Consider the following 14,823-nt stretch of genomic DNA (forward strand, 5'->3'; position numbering starts at 1 on the left):
GATGCCAGCTGGCAAGCAAGCTGCTGCCGCTTGGTTTTGTTGGTTGGTGATGTCCAGAACTTGTCAAGTTGCTGTGGTACTGGGACATCTGCAGTGAGTTCAGTGAGGTCAACAGACCCAACTCCTCCAGCACGACGGAGTCTTTCTCCAGCTTTAATTGATGACTCAAGGTAACTGTCAAATACAACATGGAGGCTGGTCCTGGAGCAAATTGAGTGGCCTGCAGATAGGACACAGTTAATTGCATTTCTGAATGTTCCGAAGGATCCTAAGTTAGGAAATGACCGAATTTTAGACATGAAGTCTATGATAACGGAAAAGTCTCCCCCAGGAAAATGCATGTCATCATCCATTAGATATTTCTCAAGATCAGCAATCAGTGCACTCTTGTTTGGTTTGGAGGGGAGGTCACCTTCAAATATTGCTGAAATGGGGAGGATATCATGGCCATAGATACAGTTGAGTGCCATGCCCCGCTCTTTCACAATCTCAATGTCACGCTGAGCTGCTGCCATCATTGTGGGGGAAACTGCAACAGAAGAAGTAGTTGTTTCTGAGGGAGCTTTGTAGTCCATTTGTGGCAGGTTTCTTTTTGATATGGTGAAGGAGAGCTTTTTCGTCTTCTGCAGAAACCGCTCCTTCCGGAATTCCCTGACCAATCGATCTCCATTTGTTTGTATCTGAAGCAGCCGCACTGCTACTTCATCATCTGCCACCTGCTTTGTTATGAGGTTGTGGAGCTTGACAACTGGAACCTCAATGATGTAAGGATTGCCTCTATCTCTTACATACTCAAGAAGTCTTGCTACATTTCTGTTGAGCTGATCAGCTTTGCGACCAGTGAGTTCATGATGAACTCTCGATTCGCTGTGATTCATTGACACATTCATCATCTCCCTGAAATTGTTTGAGATAAGAAGAATTTCATGGAATATAAGTTGCCACTCAACCATGATTGCCAGATTTCTTGTCTGACCAACAATGCCACCATCACTCTTTGATGATCTCTGTATTGATTATTCCAGCTTCATATCTGGAGCAACAGCATTGAAATAGCCAGCAGCTTGATCCTTCACGACAAACTGACTACTCATGAGCCGCCGAAAAACCTCAGGATGAGTTGCTTCTAGGAGTTTTGTTGATTCCAGATAGAATGTGCCATAGCGGAGGTAATTGAGACAATCACACTCCCGGAAGATCGGAAGGGATGCTTCCACAGTAGCCATGTGAAGAGGTAAGTTTCCCTCTCGATCGGCTGCAACGGCATGCTTTATGACATTAGCTATGTGTTGAAACAATTGCAAGTATTTGCACACCTCAGATTTCGCACAACACTCTGAGAAAGTTCTGAAATTGTTCCAGAAGCTCTGAAGATTTCTCAAAAAGCTCTGCAAACTTCTTTTCTGACCTTTTCTTCTCACACAGAGCCCTCTGCATGTCATGTGTACATGTCATTGTATCATCATTGACCTTGTGACCATGTTGCATCAGCCATTGCCAGAATGCCTCCCATGCCAGTGAGCTGATCAGATCCGAAACCATCATGATTCCTAAAAAGGAGCGAACATAATGACTACCTTCCAAGACCGAGTTCAAGGTCCGATTACCAAACACTTCTGTCTCAATGAGAGCATCCTCAATTCCCGACCCTCTCAGGTACCGCCCAGCACACTTCAGCAGGATCTTGACCCAATGGAACATACCCATCATGCCATGAACATCAGAGAATGCATTTGGTTCAGCCATCATGACGTCAGCCACAGTATGAAATACACCTTCATCACAGAATACAGGCATCAGAGACTGAGATGGAGTAAGTTGATAATGATAATGATATGGCATCTTTATGATAATGCATGGCATCCAAAAGCTTCTGTGCGGTTTCAGGTTTACATACTCTGAACTTTTCCCGCACCTGTTTTCTTTTATGTTTGCTCCAGACCCTATCACATGAACATATGACACAATCTATGTAGTTTGAGTCAACAGTAGTGCTGGGTCCAGGACGAGACATGATGGAGCTCCTTGTGGATGGCTTGTGAGTGGTTGAGTTTGACAGCATTTCTGGTGTCTCATCTGTAGCAGGTTCTTCACGAATGGTTGGAAGGTTTCGTGTATCAGTATATTTCTTGTAGCATGAATATGAATTGTGGTATTTGAATTCAAAGTCCGGTCCAAGAATTTTCAACCGTTTGTTAATTTCATCGTCTTTCACTTCTGCCATATCACGGACACGTTTTCTACCTATTGTCCCACCATGGAGTGTGTCTACATTCTTGTCTTTCTTCTGGCAAATAATACATCTGTCAGGGTAGAGAGGAGAGGAAGCAGGTGTTGAAATACGGAAGTCAAGTCCTTTTGGTGACATACTTTTTCCCTTTCCCTCTGCCATATTTGGGACCTTTCAGAATTTATTCACCTGAAAAAGAATAAGAAAATAGCACATAATCATATCCATTCTCCCAGCCAAATCTCAAGTTTAAGCAATTTCTCTGTTACATACTAGTAGCTTTAACATTCCCCTATTACGCCCATTGTAGATAATTGGGGAAATTTACCATATTTCATAAGCTGTTGCTGATTCCCAGTGTTTACACTGTAAATATTGTAGTGTTTTTTTGTAGTGTTTTGTAGAAATGTAGTGTTTTTTTGATAGCACTACGGTGTTAGGCATACATGAAAACCAAGAAATAGACACGTACATGATCCATCCACTACATTTCTATGAAAGGTTATACAAGTTTTCATCCTTTATGGACTTTGGGTGGTGGCCATCTTGGATTTTGGTAACTAGGCAACATCTAAAATATTTTTTGATGGCACCACTGAGTTGAACATACCTGAAAACCTGAAAATAGACGCTAAAATCATCCCTCTACTACATTTATATCAAAACTTATATGTGGTTCTTATTTGGCAATGGCCCCATGGAGGCCATCTTGGAAAATGGCCGTTTTCCGGCTTATGCTACAAATTTCAGACTTCCACCTAGTAGATTCTTGAAGCTCGGGGTATCCTATACTCAAATCCACTGTCAAACTCTAGGCCTAAAGAGATGTATACGGGTCTCTATGGCAGGGCCTGGACTAATAGACACTCCTCTGTGAGCTGTTAAAAGCCTGGGGTTGAAGCTTGGCCCAGCTATAAACCCTCACCCTGGCATTCCAGATATCAGGACGATGCCTCAACATTCGCGCCATCCACCAAATGGACGTTCAAAGACGGAGGATCCGTCTGTCAGCACCGGTCGTTGGTGGATGTTAAGGATCCCACTTTTTATTTAGCGAAGAGTGGACGAGCTATCGCCAGCACTCTGAACAAGTTACAAATTCCTGCGCAAACTCTCTCATGAAGCCACTCTTGACAATCATGGAAAGTATACCAATAAATGAGGTCTTTGTGCTGTAGGACACTGAAATTAAGATGGTGACAGCTTTTAATAATGACAAAATTTGGAGACCATAATAACTTTACAAAATTACCATGTAATAGAAACTTGGTGTATTGTCTATATTACAAAACTTGAGTGTTTGCCTGTGTCTGTCTGTCTGTCTGTACGTCCGTCCCCAAACTAGTCCCTCAGTTTTTGGGCTAGCCCCGCCAAACCTCATGTGAAACGTTTTGGGGCCCCAGCAGATGTTGTAAAGTAGGTAGGAGGTTTCAAAAATTCCTCAATAAAATTACGATTTTTAAATTGACTCGATACAAACCTTCCGCGAATCCGGAAGTGAACAGATGATGACAATGGGCTGGTTTGATAATATCTCAATACAATCGCGATTTAACACAGTATTTTGTTATTGTATTAATGTACGATTGGATTAAGAGTGGGCTATATGGGGGTCAAAAATACTTTTATTGTTATTCTTCTTAGGTGACAGTTTTTTGTATTCCATTTGACCTATCTCAACATGAAATGACAAAATTTTCGGCCTGGGGTCCAAGAAAAAAGTGTACAGGGCAAAAATTGTAGTGTCAAAAATAGACAATGTGAAATAAAAATAGACAATATAACTTATGTCTTAATAAAAATATGATTACGCGACATCGAAAACATCAAAAATATGTCAACTCAAAACATACAGCAAAAATATGTCTTAACTTAACATGTGAAGGTTTGACACTACTTCTAATTGCATAAATAGATTGCCTGACCCCATAAACATAGGGTTAGACACCGCAACCAAGTAAAAAGACCCAGAAATGACAAAGTTATGGCTAAAAATGTGATTTTTCAGGGAAAACGGTGGCCATTTTGGATTTTTGCCCTGCACACTGTTTTCTTGGACCCCAGGCCGAAAATTGTCATTTCATGTTGAGATAGGTCAAATGGAATACAAAAAAACTGTCACCGAAGCAAAACAAAAAATGACCCATTTATAGCCCACTCTTAATTGGATTGATGCTGTTTGGAATGAAAATAAAGATGTTGTGATTAAATATGAATGAGGAAATGACGTGAGGGTTTCTACTTTCTAACCGTGACATTCGCGGATTCTCCATTGGTTGGGGATAGAACCATTCAGACAGGGTATGTTTTTTGCATTCACGAACTGGCCATCAATGTCTGATGTTCGACTGAAGGTGGCACAATAATGTGGAATTTATTGGTTCCATGGTTTAACATTCACCCTTTCCACATTGTTTGTTTGCTTTTGGCTTCCCACCCGTGCTTAGCACGGGTAGCTCACTGGTGTTATATAAAGTTGTCACTTCGTGCTCGTAGCTGTGGCTCTCTTCTGTACCAATAATGCAAATGCCCACCTTTTGCCCCCTCAAAACCATAACCATAGTATTCACCTTTATAAAGATTACACACGATGCAATATAATAATAACAGAGCTGAAAGTACAATTAAAGAATACAAACCTTAGTTTTGGGAACTACGTTAAGGTCCAATTTCTGGTCGATGAGGCTGGCACCGACTTCAGACAGATAGCCCTGGTTGAGCACCAGGCAGTCCCGCCCAAAGCAACATGGACAACAATTCTTTTGGATCCACTTTGCCCACTTAGGGTTCAGATGACCGTATGGTTCCTCATCTTTGGGCTTGAATACACCAATAATCCTCTGCTCATGACACAGAAACATGGAAACATTGTTTAGACATAAAATTGCAATAGCAAGGGGGAGGTTAGGGTGGGGGGAGGTGGATATTGAATGAGAAACAATTCCATTACCAATGTTATTCGCCATTATTGCATTGTATACAAAGATGTAAAAACAATGAGGATTATGAAACAGATAGTTAACACCCAAAGATAGACACATACCCAGATAAATATGAATACGGATAGATAACCAGAGATAGAGGCCAGTGAAGGTGGATGGAGTTTGTATTTCATCCCTGTCTGTCTGTGAACTGGACATCTCAATAAGTTGTGGACAGATTCGGACAAAACTTGGTGGACAGGTCGGTGTGTGACAAGGAAGAATTGACTCAATTTTCGTGAAGATTAAAATCCTCCAGATCCAGATTAGAGAATTTCTGAAGTGATTATTCACCGTTGAGTGATAGGGCTAAAACCGATATATAGCACGATATCTCAAAAAGTTGTGGACGGATTATGACAAATCTTTGTGGACGAGTTTGGTAGGTGACAAGAACAAGTCGATTCGATTTTGGTTCAGGTCCGAATCCAGATCTGGCCTATCAGTGGGATACAAAAAGGAAACTGCTCAGCCGGGCGGAAGTATGTGCTCTACCAAGTGCTGTTCCAGTTGACAGTGGGTTTAAGGGGCGACATAATGGCAGTGGCGCCACATTAGGGGGAAGGGAGGAGGGGTAGGGGGACAAAGGAAGTAAATACAGCAACCTGGAAGTAAGAAGGTTAGTGTAAGTCAGATTAATGGAGGGATTGGAGGGGGAGGGGAGGGGGGGGAATGGAAGGGGAGGGGAGGAGGGGGGAATGGAGGGGAAGGGGGAGGGGAGGGGGGAATGGAGGAGGAGGGGGGAGGGGAGGGGGGAATGGAGGAGGAGGGGGGAGGGGAGGAGAGGTAGGGGGACAAAGGAAGTAAATACAGCAACCTGAAAGTAAGGTTAGTTTAAGTCGGATTAATGGAGGGAATGGATGGATTGGAGGGGGAAGGGGGTGGGAGGTGAGGGGAGGGGGGGGAGAGATTGGAGGGGAAGGGGAGGAGGGATTGGAGGTGAGTGTGAGGGGGGAGGGGGAGGGATTGGGGGAGGAAGAGGAGGGGGGAGGGGTGGGGAGGGGAGGGGTGGGGTGGGGTGGGGGTGGGGGTCACCACATACATTGTTCTCTACTCTATACTCTATAGGAATCCTACAACATGATGTGTTGCTGTACTGCTCACATGAAGCTCTGCAGAGAGCAGTGTGATTGAACAGTCTCTGGAAGGTGAAACACCGACCTGTCTGCGATGCAACAATACCCCAATATACCTTGTGCTTCGAGTCTCGACCTCATCGTGGGAGATGTTCGTATCAACACAAAGTAACAAGAAGACGTAAAGGAAAACAGAATTGCATAAAAATTGCCAGCAAGAGAATTTATGAAAAGCACGTTCACCTAGCACAGGTAGGCGAGTTATCAAACGTTTTCGAGCTCGACAGAACTGCAAGGCCATTAAACAGATACAGGAGCAGCGAAGGCAACGCACCCCACTCGGGTCTTTGGAGAAGTAGCTGCCGCTGGAGCCCTGCTGGATGCGCTCAGGGAAGACGTTTTCATCCATCGCCCTCTCGGCGAGCTGCACCACGGCGGCGAACTCGGGGTCTCCCAGGAAAGAGTTCAGGTCCGAGTCCACGGTACGGCTGCGCTCTTTGCGGCCTAACAGAGGTTGCCGCTCCGCGTCTCCCACGGTCGCCTCGCCGTCCTCGTCGTCCAAGGTGCTCCGCACGGCCGTACCGGGATAGCCCCGGACGGGTCCGCAGATCAAAGTCTCATCGTCGGGTTGGAAGGACACCTCGGGCGGAGAACCGACGGGAGAACGCAGTTCGCTCTGTGATGGCGTGCTGACAGGATCGGCGATCGCGTTGGACGCCATCCTCCGACTCCTTGTACCTCGTGCTCGTTCCCACCTGCCGACGTAGGTACGTAAGTATATCCTGTACGTACGCACACAAACACACCCTTACGGCGCTTAGCCACCTCCACACTACCCCACCAGTTCGCAACCTGCGCGCCACTTCCGTTTCTTTTCTTTCAGCCTCGCCTCTCGTGCTCGTGACGAGAAACGGAAGCGACGTCAACCTTTTGAAATATTATTTAATGCATGATTTGTGGTGTTTGTTTAATTCTCACAGCAATACATGTATTTTTCAAACATTTCACGAGCGTTTTCTATGCCATATATTTGCCTTTTAAATTAATAAGTCCGTCCGCGTCCGTTTGTATGTAGACGTCTTCTTCTTCTTCCGTAGGCTCAACATGACGCACACGGTTAAAAAGAAAAAATAAAAAAAACGAAAATGGATTTTATGCAGCCTTGACCTTTGACCTTTTGAGCTAAAACAAAAACAGTCGTTTCCTAGCTTTTGATGGGAGCAGCTCTCTGAGAATACCCAGAGAGGTGTTCACTTTCAAATGCACATATATGATCAGATTAACCAACTGGAGAAGAGGAAGAGCAGGAGACATTTTCAGGAAAGTTAGTCAAAGTTACCAAGTCTAGTCCAGAAGGGAGGATTTGCCATTTGGAAAAATCCGGGTTGGAAGATTCACAGGTTGAGTCAGTCCCATGGAGTCACAGAAACCTTTGCTGAACTGCCATGGCGGGTGAGAGTTAGGTACCAACACCTAGCCAGGTTGCATGGTGACAATGAAATTGCCACACACGAGGAAGAAATAATTGGGATGAGTGTTTAAAAGTTAGTCATTGTTGGCTGAGAGAGAGATGTAGATGGAGTCATCACTGTCAGGAGGACGGTACAATACACGGATGAACAAGAGGTGGGAGTGGAGGAGAAAAAGGAGAAGTCACAGCCAGAGGTAGTCCTGGGGGTTTGGAGGTGGAAGGTCATTGATAAGGTCATTACAAGGTCATTGATAACTTGAGTTATTGATGTAAAGTGCAACTCTTCCTCCAGGTTGTGGTTCATGCCGGTCAACTCGGAGGACACAATAACTGGGAGAGACACAAGAAGTCAGGGGACGTCCTGTGGGGGGAAGGATTCTGGTAAACAGACGATGTCATATCTTTGAGGTCTCCACGCAAATTTATATATATATATATTCGAAAACAAACCCAAATGATGCTGCTGTGGCGGTTACCTTATGTGCAGGTAACCATTACCTTATTTGGGCATAATACACGCGCACGGGCCTGTTGGACTTTTGGTTGTGTGGACGTGACGCACGCGCGGTTGCCGGAGCCACGCCCTCCGAAGAGGGCTTTTGGCTTTATATAAGCGTGCCGACTTCCGTTCGCTTGGAGTGTGTGCTGGATCTTGCTGTTTGAATAAACCAACTTCGAACCCTACGAATGGCCTCGTTCTCTCGCCTTCCGCGACTCCTAAACTGGTGACCCCGACGTGATCGGCAAGCGCGCCCTAGCCAGGGAAGCCACCTAAGCTGGTGATGCCGGCTTCTCCCGCACGGCTTCGGGCGCAGTTTCGAACGCGGTTTCGAAATGCCGGAGTTTCGGAAACGACGACGGCCATGACTATGAGGTTCGCGCACCGCGCTCGGCTCCTCCTCTACGACCAGAGGGGCGAGCCTGGTCCAAGGCCCTCCGAAGGCACGGCTGCTTCGTCACCTTCGCGCGCACTGACGTTGGCAGAACGGCTGCTTCGTCACCTTCGCGCGCACTGACGTTAGCGGCACGGCCGCTTCGTCACCCTCGCGCAACTACAACTACAACCGCAACTACTTCTCCGACCCTGCGTCCTCGGGAGGCCCGTGAGGAACCTCGGCAGCCTCCCCCGAGGCCTTGACCAGCCCCTCGGTCACCTCAGCCTATGCATAGGCCCATGGAGTGCATTCTGGGGGGACGTATGTGGCGGTTACCTTATGTGCAGGTAACCATTACCTTATTTGGGCATAATACACGCGCACGGGCCTGTTGGACTTTTGGTTGTGTGGACGTGACGCACGCACGGTTGCCGGAGCCACGCCCTCCGAAGAGGGCTTTTGGCTTTATATAAGCGTGCCGACTTCCGTTCGCTTGGAGTGTGTGCTGGATCTTGCTGTTTGAATAAACCAACTTCGAACCCTACGAATGGCCTCGTTCTCTCGCCTTCCGCGACTCCTAAACTGGTGACCCCGACGTGATCGGCAAGCGCGCCCTAGCCAGGGAAGCCACCTAAGCTGGTGACGCCGGCTTCTCCCGCACGGCTTCGGGCGCAGTTTCGAACGCGGTTTCGAAATGCCGGAGTTTCGGAAATGACGACGGCCATGACTATGAGGTTCGCGCACCGCGCTCGGCTCCTCCTCTACGACCAGAGGGGCGAGCCTGGTCCAAGGCCCTCCGAAGGCACGGCTGCTTCGTCACCTTCGCGCGCACTGACGTTGGCAGAACGGCTGCTTCGTCACCTTCGCACGCACTGACGTTAGCGGCACGGCCGCTTCGTCACCCTCGCGCAACTACAACTACAACCGCAACTACTTCTCCGACCCTGCGTCCTCGGGAGGCCCGTGAGGAACCTCGGCAGCCTCCCCCGAGGCCTTGACCAGCCCCTCGGTCACCTCAGCCTATGCATAGGCCCGTGGAGTGCATTCTGGGGGGACGTATGTGGCGGTTACCTTATGTGCAGGTAACCATTACCTTATTTGGGCATAATACACGCGCACGGGCCTGTTGGACTTTTGGTTGTGTGGACGTGACGCACGCGCGGTTGCCGGAGCCACGCCCTCCGAAGAGGGCTTTTGGCTTTATATAAGCGTGCCGACTTCCGTTCGCTTGGAGTGTGTGCTGGATCTTGCTGTTTGAATAAACCAACTTCGAACCCTACGAATGGCCTCGTTCTCTCGCAGGAGCTGGGCGATGCCAAAACCGAATCAATTAGTCCTTGTCACACACACAGCATGTCCACCAAGTTTTGTCATAATCCATCTGCACAGTTTTGAAATATCATGCATTTATTTTCAATTTTATTTTCATTGTTATTATTTTATTTTTTCCAATACTCCTTCATGTAATACCTTTCGTTGTAATCCAATATGTTTTATGTTATTTGTTATTTTGTTATTTGTTATTGTTACCCTGTGCTCGCGAAGAGAAATGCGGGGTTAAGTGATCGGTTGGGTACGTACGTACGCACGTACGTACACTACATGGCCAAAAGTATGCGGACACCCCTTCTAATTAGTGGATTTGGCTGTTTCAGCCACACCCATTGTTGACAGGTATATATAATCAAGCATACAGCCATGCAATCTGCATAAAAAAACATTGGCAGTAGAATGGATCATACTGAAGAGCTCAGTGACTTTCAACATGTCACCGTCATAGGATGCCACCTTTACAACAAGTCAGTTTGACAAATTTCGGCCCTGCTAGAGCTGCCCCAGTCAACTATAAGTGCTGTTATTAGTCCCCTACCGGTGTGCACCGGATGGGACTATAGGTTTGCACTCTGTCCCTCAGTCTGTCTGTCTGTCTGTCTGTCAGTCCGTCACGCAAAGAACAGTTTTCCAGACTTTTTTTCTAAACTCTTAATGCTAATGATTTCAAACTTGGTACATGGTTTCCTCATGATAAGATACAGATCAAGTTCGAACTTCACGACGTTTCGATCATTTTTGACGAAGTTATGGCACTTTGAACTTTGGTAATTTCCCCAACAGTTTTCCGGACGACAGACTGCCGGTAGGGGACATGTATTGCAGCGCAATACTCAGAATGCTTGTTGTGAAGAGGAAACGTCTAGGAGCAACAACAGCTCAGCCGTGAAGTGGTAGTCCACACAAGCTGAAAGAACGGGACTGCAAAGTGCTGAAGTGCGTAGCATGTATCGTCTGTCCTCAGTTACAACACTCACTACCGAGTTCCAAACTGCCTCTGGAAGCAACGTCAGCACAACAACTGTTCGTCGGCGTTACAACCGTACTTCTCACAGCAAGACGAGCTGTCGGTCAATGATGGATGTTTGTTGTGGGGACAACGGGTTGTAGTTCCCAACCCGTTACAAACGCGTATGTTTGGTGAACTTCACAAAAGTCACCCCGGTGTTTGTCGAATGAAAGTGTTAGCGAGGTCGTTCGTTTGGCGGCCCGGGCTAGATGGGGAAATAGAAGACAGGGTCAGATCATGTAGCAAATGCACAGACACACAATTAGCACCGAAAGTTGTTCCTCTTTTGTTATGCCTTGGGCTACAGAACCGTGGCAGAGAATTCATGTGGACTATGCAGAGGTCAATGGTCAAAACGTTCTCGTGGTAGTAGACAGCTACTCTAAATGGCTAGAAGTCTTCCCTATGTCTATCGCCACCGTGGGGGGTTTGATCGCGGTCTACGATCCTTATTTGCAAGATACGGGTTGGTCACTCAGTTAGTCTCAGATAATGGACCAAAATTCATTGCGGACAAATTTGTTGCATATTTGAAATCCAATGGTGTTGAACATACCTTATGCCCTCCCTACGATCCCTCTTCAAGTTCAAATGGATTGGCCGAAAAGAACGTACAGACATTCAAGAGAATGTTCAAGAAATCAGATAATTCATTGTCGATACAACACAGGGTAGCAAATGTCCTCCTGAACTATAGGAACCCGCCACACACTACAACTGGGATAACACCCACAGAACTGTTCCTGAAACGCACTCCCAGAATTTGACTTTCGTTAATCAAACCATGTCTACAACGAAAAATCGAAAAGAGGCAGAGGGCTTCAAAATCCCAACACGACGGATTACACCCGAACGTTCGTCAATATGACATGTATCGGTACGTGTTAGAAATTTAAGGGGAGGAAAAGAGAAGTGGATACCTGGTACCATCGTATCCATTAAGGGTCCTAATATGTACCTAGTCAGGATACCGGGAAATAACCACCGATTTGTACACGCAGATCATTTGATCGCAGATGACTCTCGAGAACAAACACCAAGTCCGTTAGAGAGAGCTTACCTACTGGAGGTGGTACCAAGACTCGACGTCCCATCAATTAGTCTTCCTGTTAGTTTAAAACCTCCAGAGAAGTTGGTAAATCCAATACCAGAACCAGGAGATGACAAAACTGGTGTAAATGAGCAACCAGTACTTTCACCCTCACCAGTAGGCAGTAAGCGTGCAACCATGACACCAACAACTGTCAGAAGGTCCACTAGAGTGATTAAACCTCCATCCCGGTTAGATCTGTAGTTCTTCAACTCGAATGGTACAACAGTGGGGATTGGGGATTTTTGTATACTGAATCGAGGCTCGTGAAAGAGCTAACATTTACTTCACAAACAAATCAACCAGACAAACAAAATATATAAAAAGAGGGAGCGGAAAAACAGGATGGGGAGAAAAGGGGAAGCACACAAACACAACATTTGAGAGCAGGGAGATGTGTGGAAGGGAGAGGGCTTGGGGGGCGGAGGCGTGGGAAGGGGGGGGGGGGGGAGGGAGAAGTATAAAACACAAGGACACCAAGGACTTCCAGGACAGAAGTTGGTATTTCAAAAAAGTGGAATTGGGGTGAAATTAGCGGGGGTAGAAAAGATCAAGGTTTTGGATGGGGGAAGATAAGAGATGGTGGTGAACAGCTGTTTTAAAGACCTGGAGGGTGGAGTGGGATTGAAGAGAGTGAGGGAGTTTGTTCCAGAGGCGGGAGAAAAGAGGAATGAAGGAGTTGTAGCGGCTACCGCTGGGTTTACACAATCGCCTTGCACCTACCAAGGACGCGGAGCGATCACCATGCCGGGCTCGTCCAGGACGCCCGGGCAGGCCCGCGCTCAACTTGCCAGGCCTCGGCCGGGACGCCCGGGCATGCCTGGGCACGCCCGGCCACGCCCGCTCTCGACTTGCCAGGCCACGGCCAGGACGCCCGGCCACGCCCCCTCTCGCCTATCCCGGGCAAACGCTCCGGGATAATGTGTGTATATATATTGCTGCCCGATAAACGGGCTTTTCAGAGTACCTGAGTTGTTTTGTGGCAATAAAGAAACTCGGACGAATTCCAGCTTTTTGTCGCGTCCATTCTTCCGATTGACGTGGGAGCACAGCCCCTACATTGGTGACCTACCGACATGGACACGGCAGTTGCCCTTAAACTGCCTACCTTCTGGGAGGCTCAGGCAGTGGTTTGGTTCGCCCAGGCGGACTCCCTGTTCGCCCTGCGAGGCATCACGGCCGACGACACCCGCTTCCACCATGTGGTAGCAGCGCTCGGTTCAGCCACCGCGGCCCACGCCCTGAGCCTCCTCGAGAGCCCGCCAGCCGCTGACAAATACAGCGTGATTAAAAAGCTCCTCCTCGACGCTTTCGCCCTCCCATCGGCGGAACGCGCACGGCGCCTGCTCGACCTGCCCGAGCTCGGCGACACGCGCCCGTCCGAGCGAATGGACGACATGCTTTCGCTGCTCGGCGAGCACTCTCTGGCATTCCTGTTCCAGGAACTGTTCCTCCGTCAGCTGCCTAGCCCGGTACGCCTTGCCCTGGCGAGCACGACAATCACGGATCCCCGCGCCCTCGCCAGGGAAGCTGACAAGATCTCCACGGCAGGCCAACGCATTGCAGCAGCCACCTGGGGCCCACCGCCGTCCGACGCAACGCCCATGGCGCCCGAGCACCCGGCACGGTCGACGACCGAACGGCCGACACAATTGGCGGCCGCTATGCCGAGCCGACCACCTCCAGCACGACGACCGGGGCCTCCACCTGACCAAGCGTGGTGTTACTATCATGCCAGGTTCGGACAGAAGGCCCGGACATGCCGACCCCCGTGCACCTTCGGCAGGACGGGAAACGGCCGGGCCGGCGTTCATTACCAGCCATGAGCGGGCCACACGGGCAACTTACTTTTCATCATGGACAAAGCGTCCGGACGGCACTTCCTGTGCGACACCGGTGCCCAACTGAGCATCATACCCGCCTCTGATCAGGACAGGCAGTCCACGGTTTGCGGCCCCACCTTGGTTGCGGCCAACGGATTGGCCATCCGCACCTTTGGCCCGCGCAACGTCACCCTCTGCTTCGTCGGCCAACGCTTTACTTGGACGTTTGTAACCGCAAACGTGCCCATGGCTCTGCTAGGCGCATACTTCCTCTGCGCACACGGACTGCTGGTGGACGTCCAACGGCGTCGCCTCATCAACGCCGAGACCTTCAGCTCCCTGGTATGCACATTGAGCAGCTCCACTCCGACCGAGCTGGCATGCGTCCTCCCGGCAGCGAACGAGTTTGCTCGCCTGCTCACGGAGTTCCCGGCCCTCACGCGGGCGACGTTTTCGGCCGTCGCAGTACGACATGGGATCGAGCACCACATACCAACCACGGGCCCGCCGGTCTACACCAGAGCCCGCCGCCTCGACCCAGCCAAGCTCGCAGTGGCCAAAGCCGAGTTCGACGCTTTGGAACACCTCGGCATCGTGCGGCGCTCCAATAGCGCGTGGTCTTCGCCACTACACATCGTCCCAAAGCCAGGGGGCGGCTGGCGCCCATGTGGCGACTACCGCCGCCTTAACGACGCTACCACCCCCGACAGGTATCCGATCCCTCACATCCAAGACTTCTCCGCCCGTCTGGCAGGACAGGTCATTTTTTCAAAAATCGATCTCATACGGGGATATCACCAGGTATCTGTCAGGGCGGCCGACGTCCCTAAAACGGCCGTCATCACGCTGTTCGGCTTATTCGAATTCCTACGGATGCCGTTTGGCCTCAAGAACGCGGCTCAGGCATTCCAGCGCTTGATGGATGGCATGATGCGT

The 14,823-nt window shown here is 48.9% G+C and overlaps 2 protein-coding genes across 2 annotated transcripts in view; one reads left to right on the forward strand and one right to left on the reverse strand.

Moving 5' to 3' along the window:
• LOC137420953 (phosphatidylinositol 4-kinase type 2-alpha) overlaps positions 1–7,202 on the reverse strand; it is a 76,876-nt gene extending 69,674 nt beyond the window's left edge. Inside the window, exons 1-2 of the mRNA XM_068106498.2 lie at positions 6,622–7,202; positions 4,870–5,070 (exon numbers count right to left, since the gene is read on the reverse strand). Of these exons, the coding sequence (XP_067962599.1) occupies positions 4,870–5,070; positions 6,622–7,008 (588 nt within the window). The 5' untranslated portion in view covers positions 7,009–7,202. The remainder of the gene's footprint in view (positions 1–4,869; positions 5,071–6,621) is intronic.
• ST3GAL5 (ST3 beta-galactoside alpha-2,3-sialyltransferase 5) overlaps positions 1–14,823 on the forward strand; it is a 1,112,943-nt gene that overhangs the window by 211,705 nt on the left and 886,415 nt on the right. The gene's annotated exons all lie outside the window — the stretch shown is intronic.

Source organism: Myxine glutinosa, chromosome 2 (genome assembly GCF_964187855.1).
Source record: "Myxine glutinosa chromosome 2, kmMyxGlut1.1, whole genome shotgun sequence".
Taxonomy (NCBI): domain Eukaryota; kingdom Metazoa; phylum Chordata; class Myxini; order Myxiniformes; family Myxinidae; genus Myxine; species Myxine glutinosa.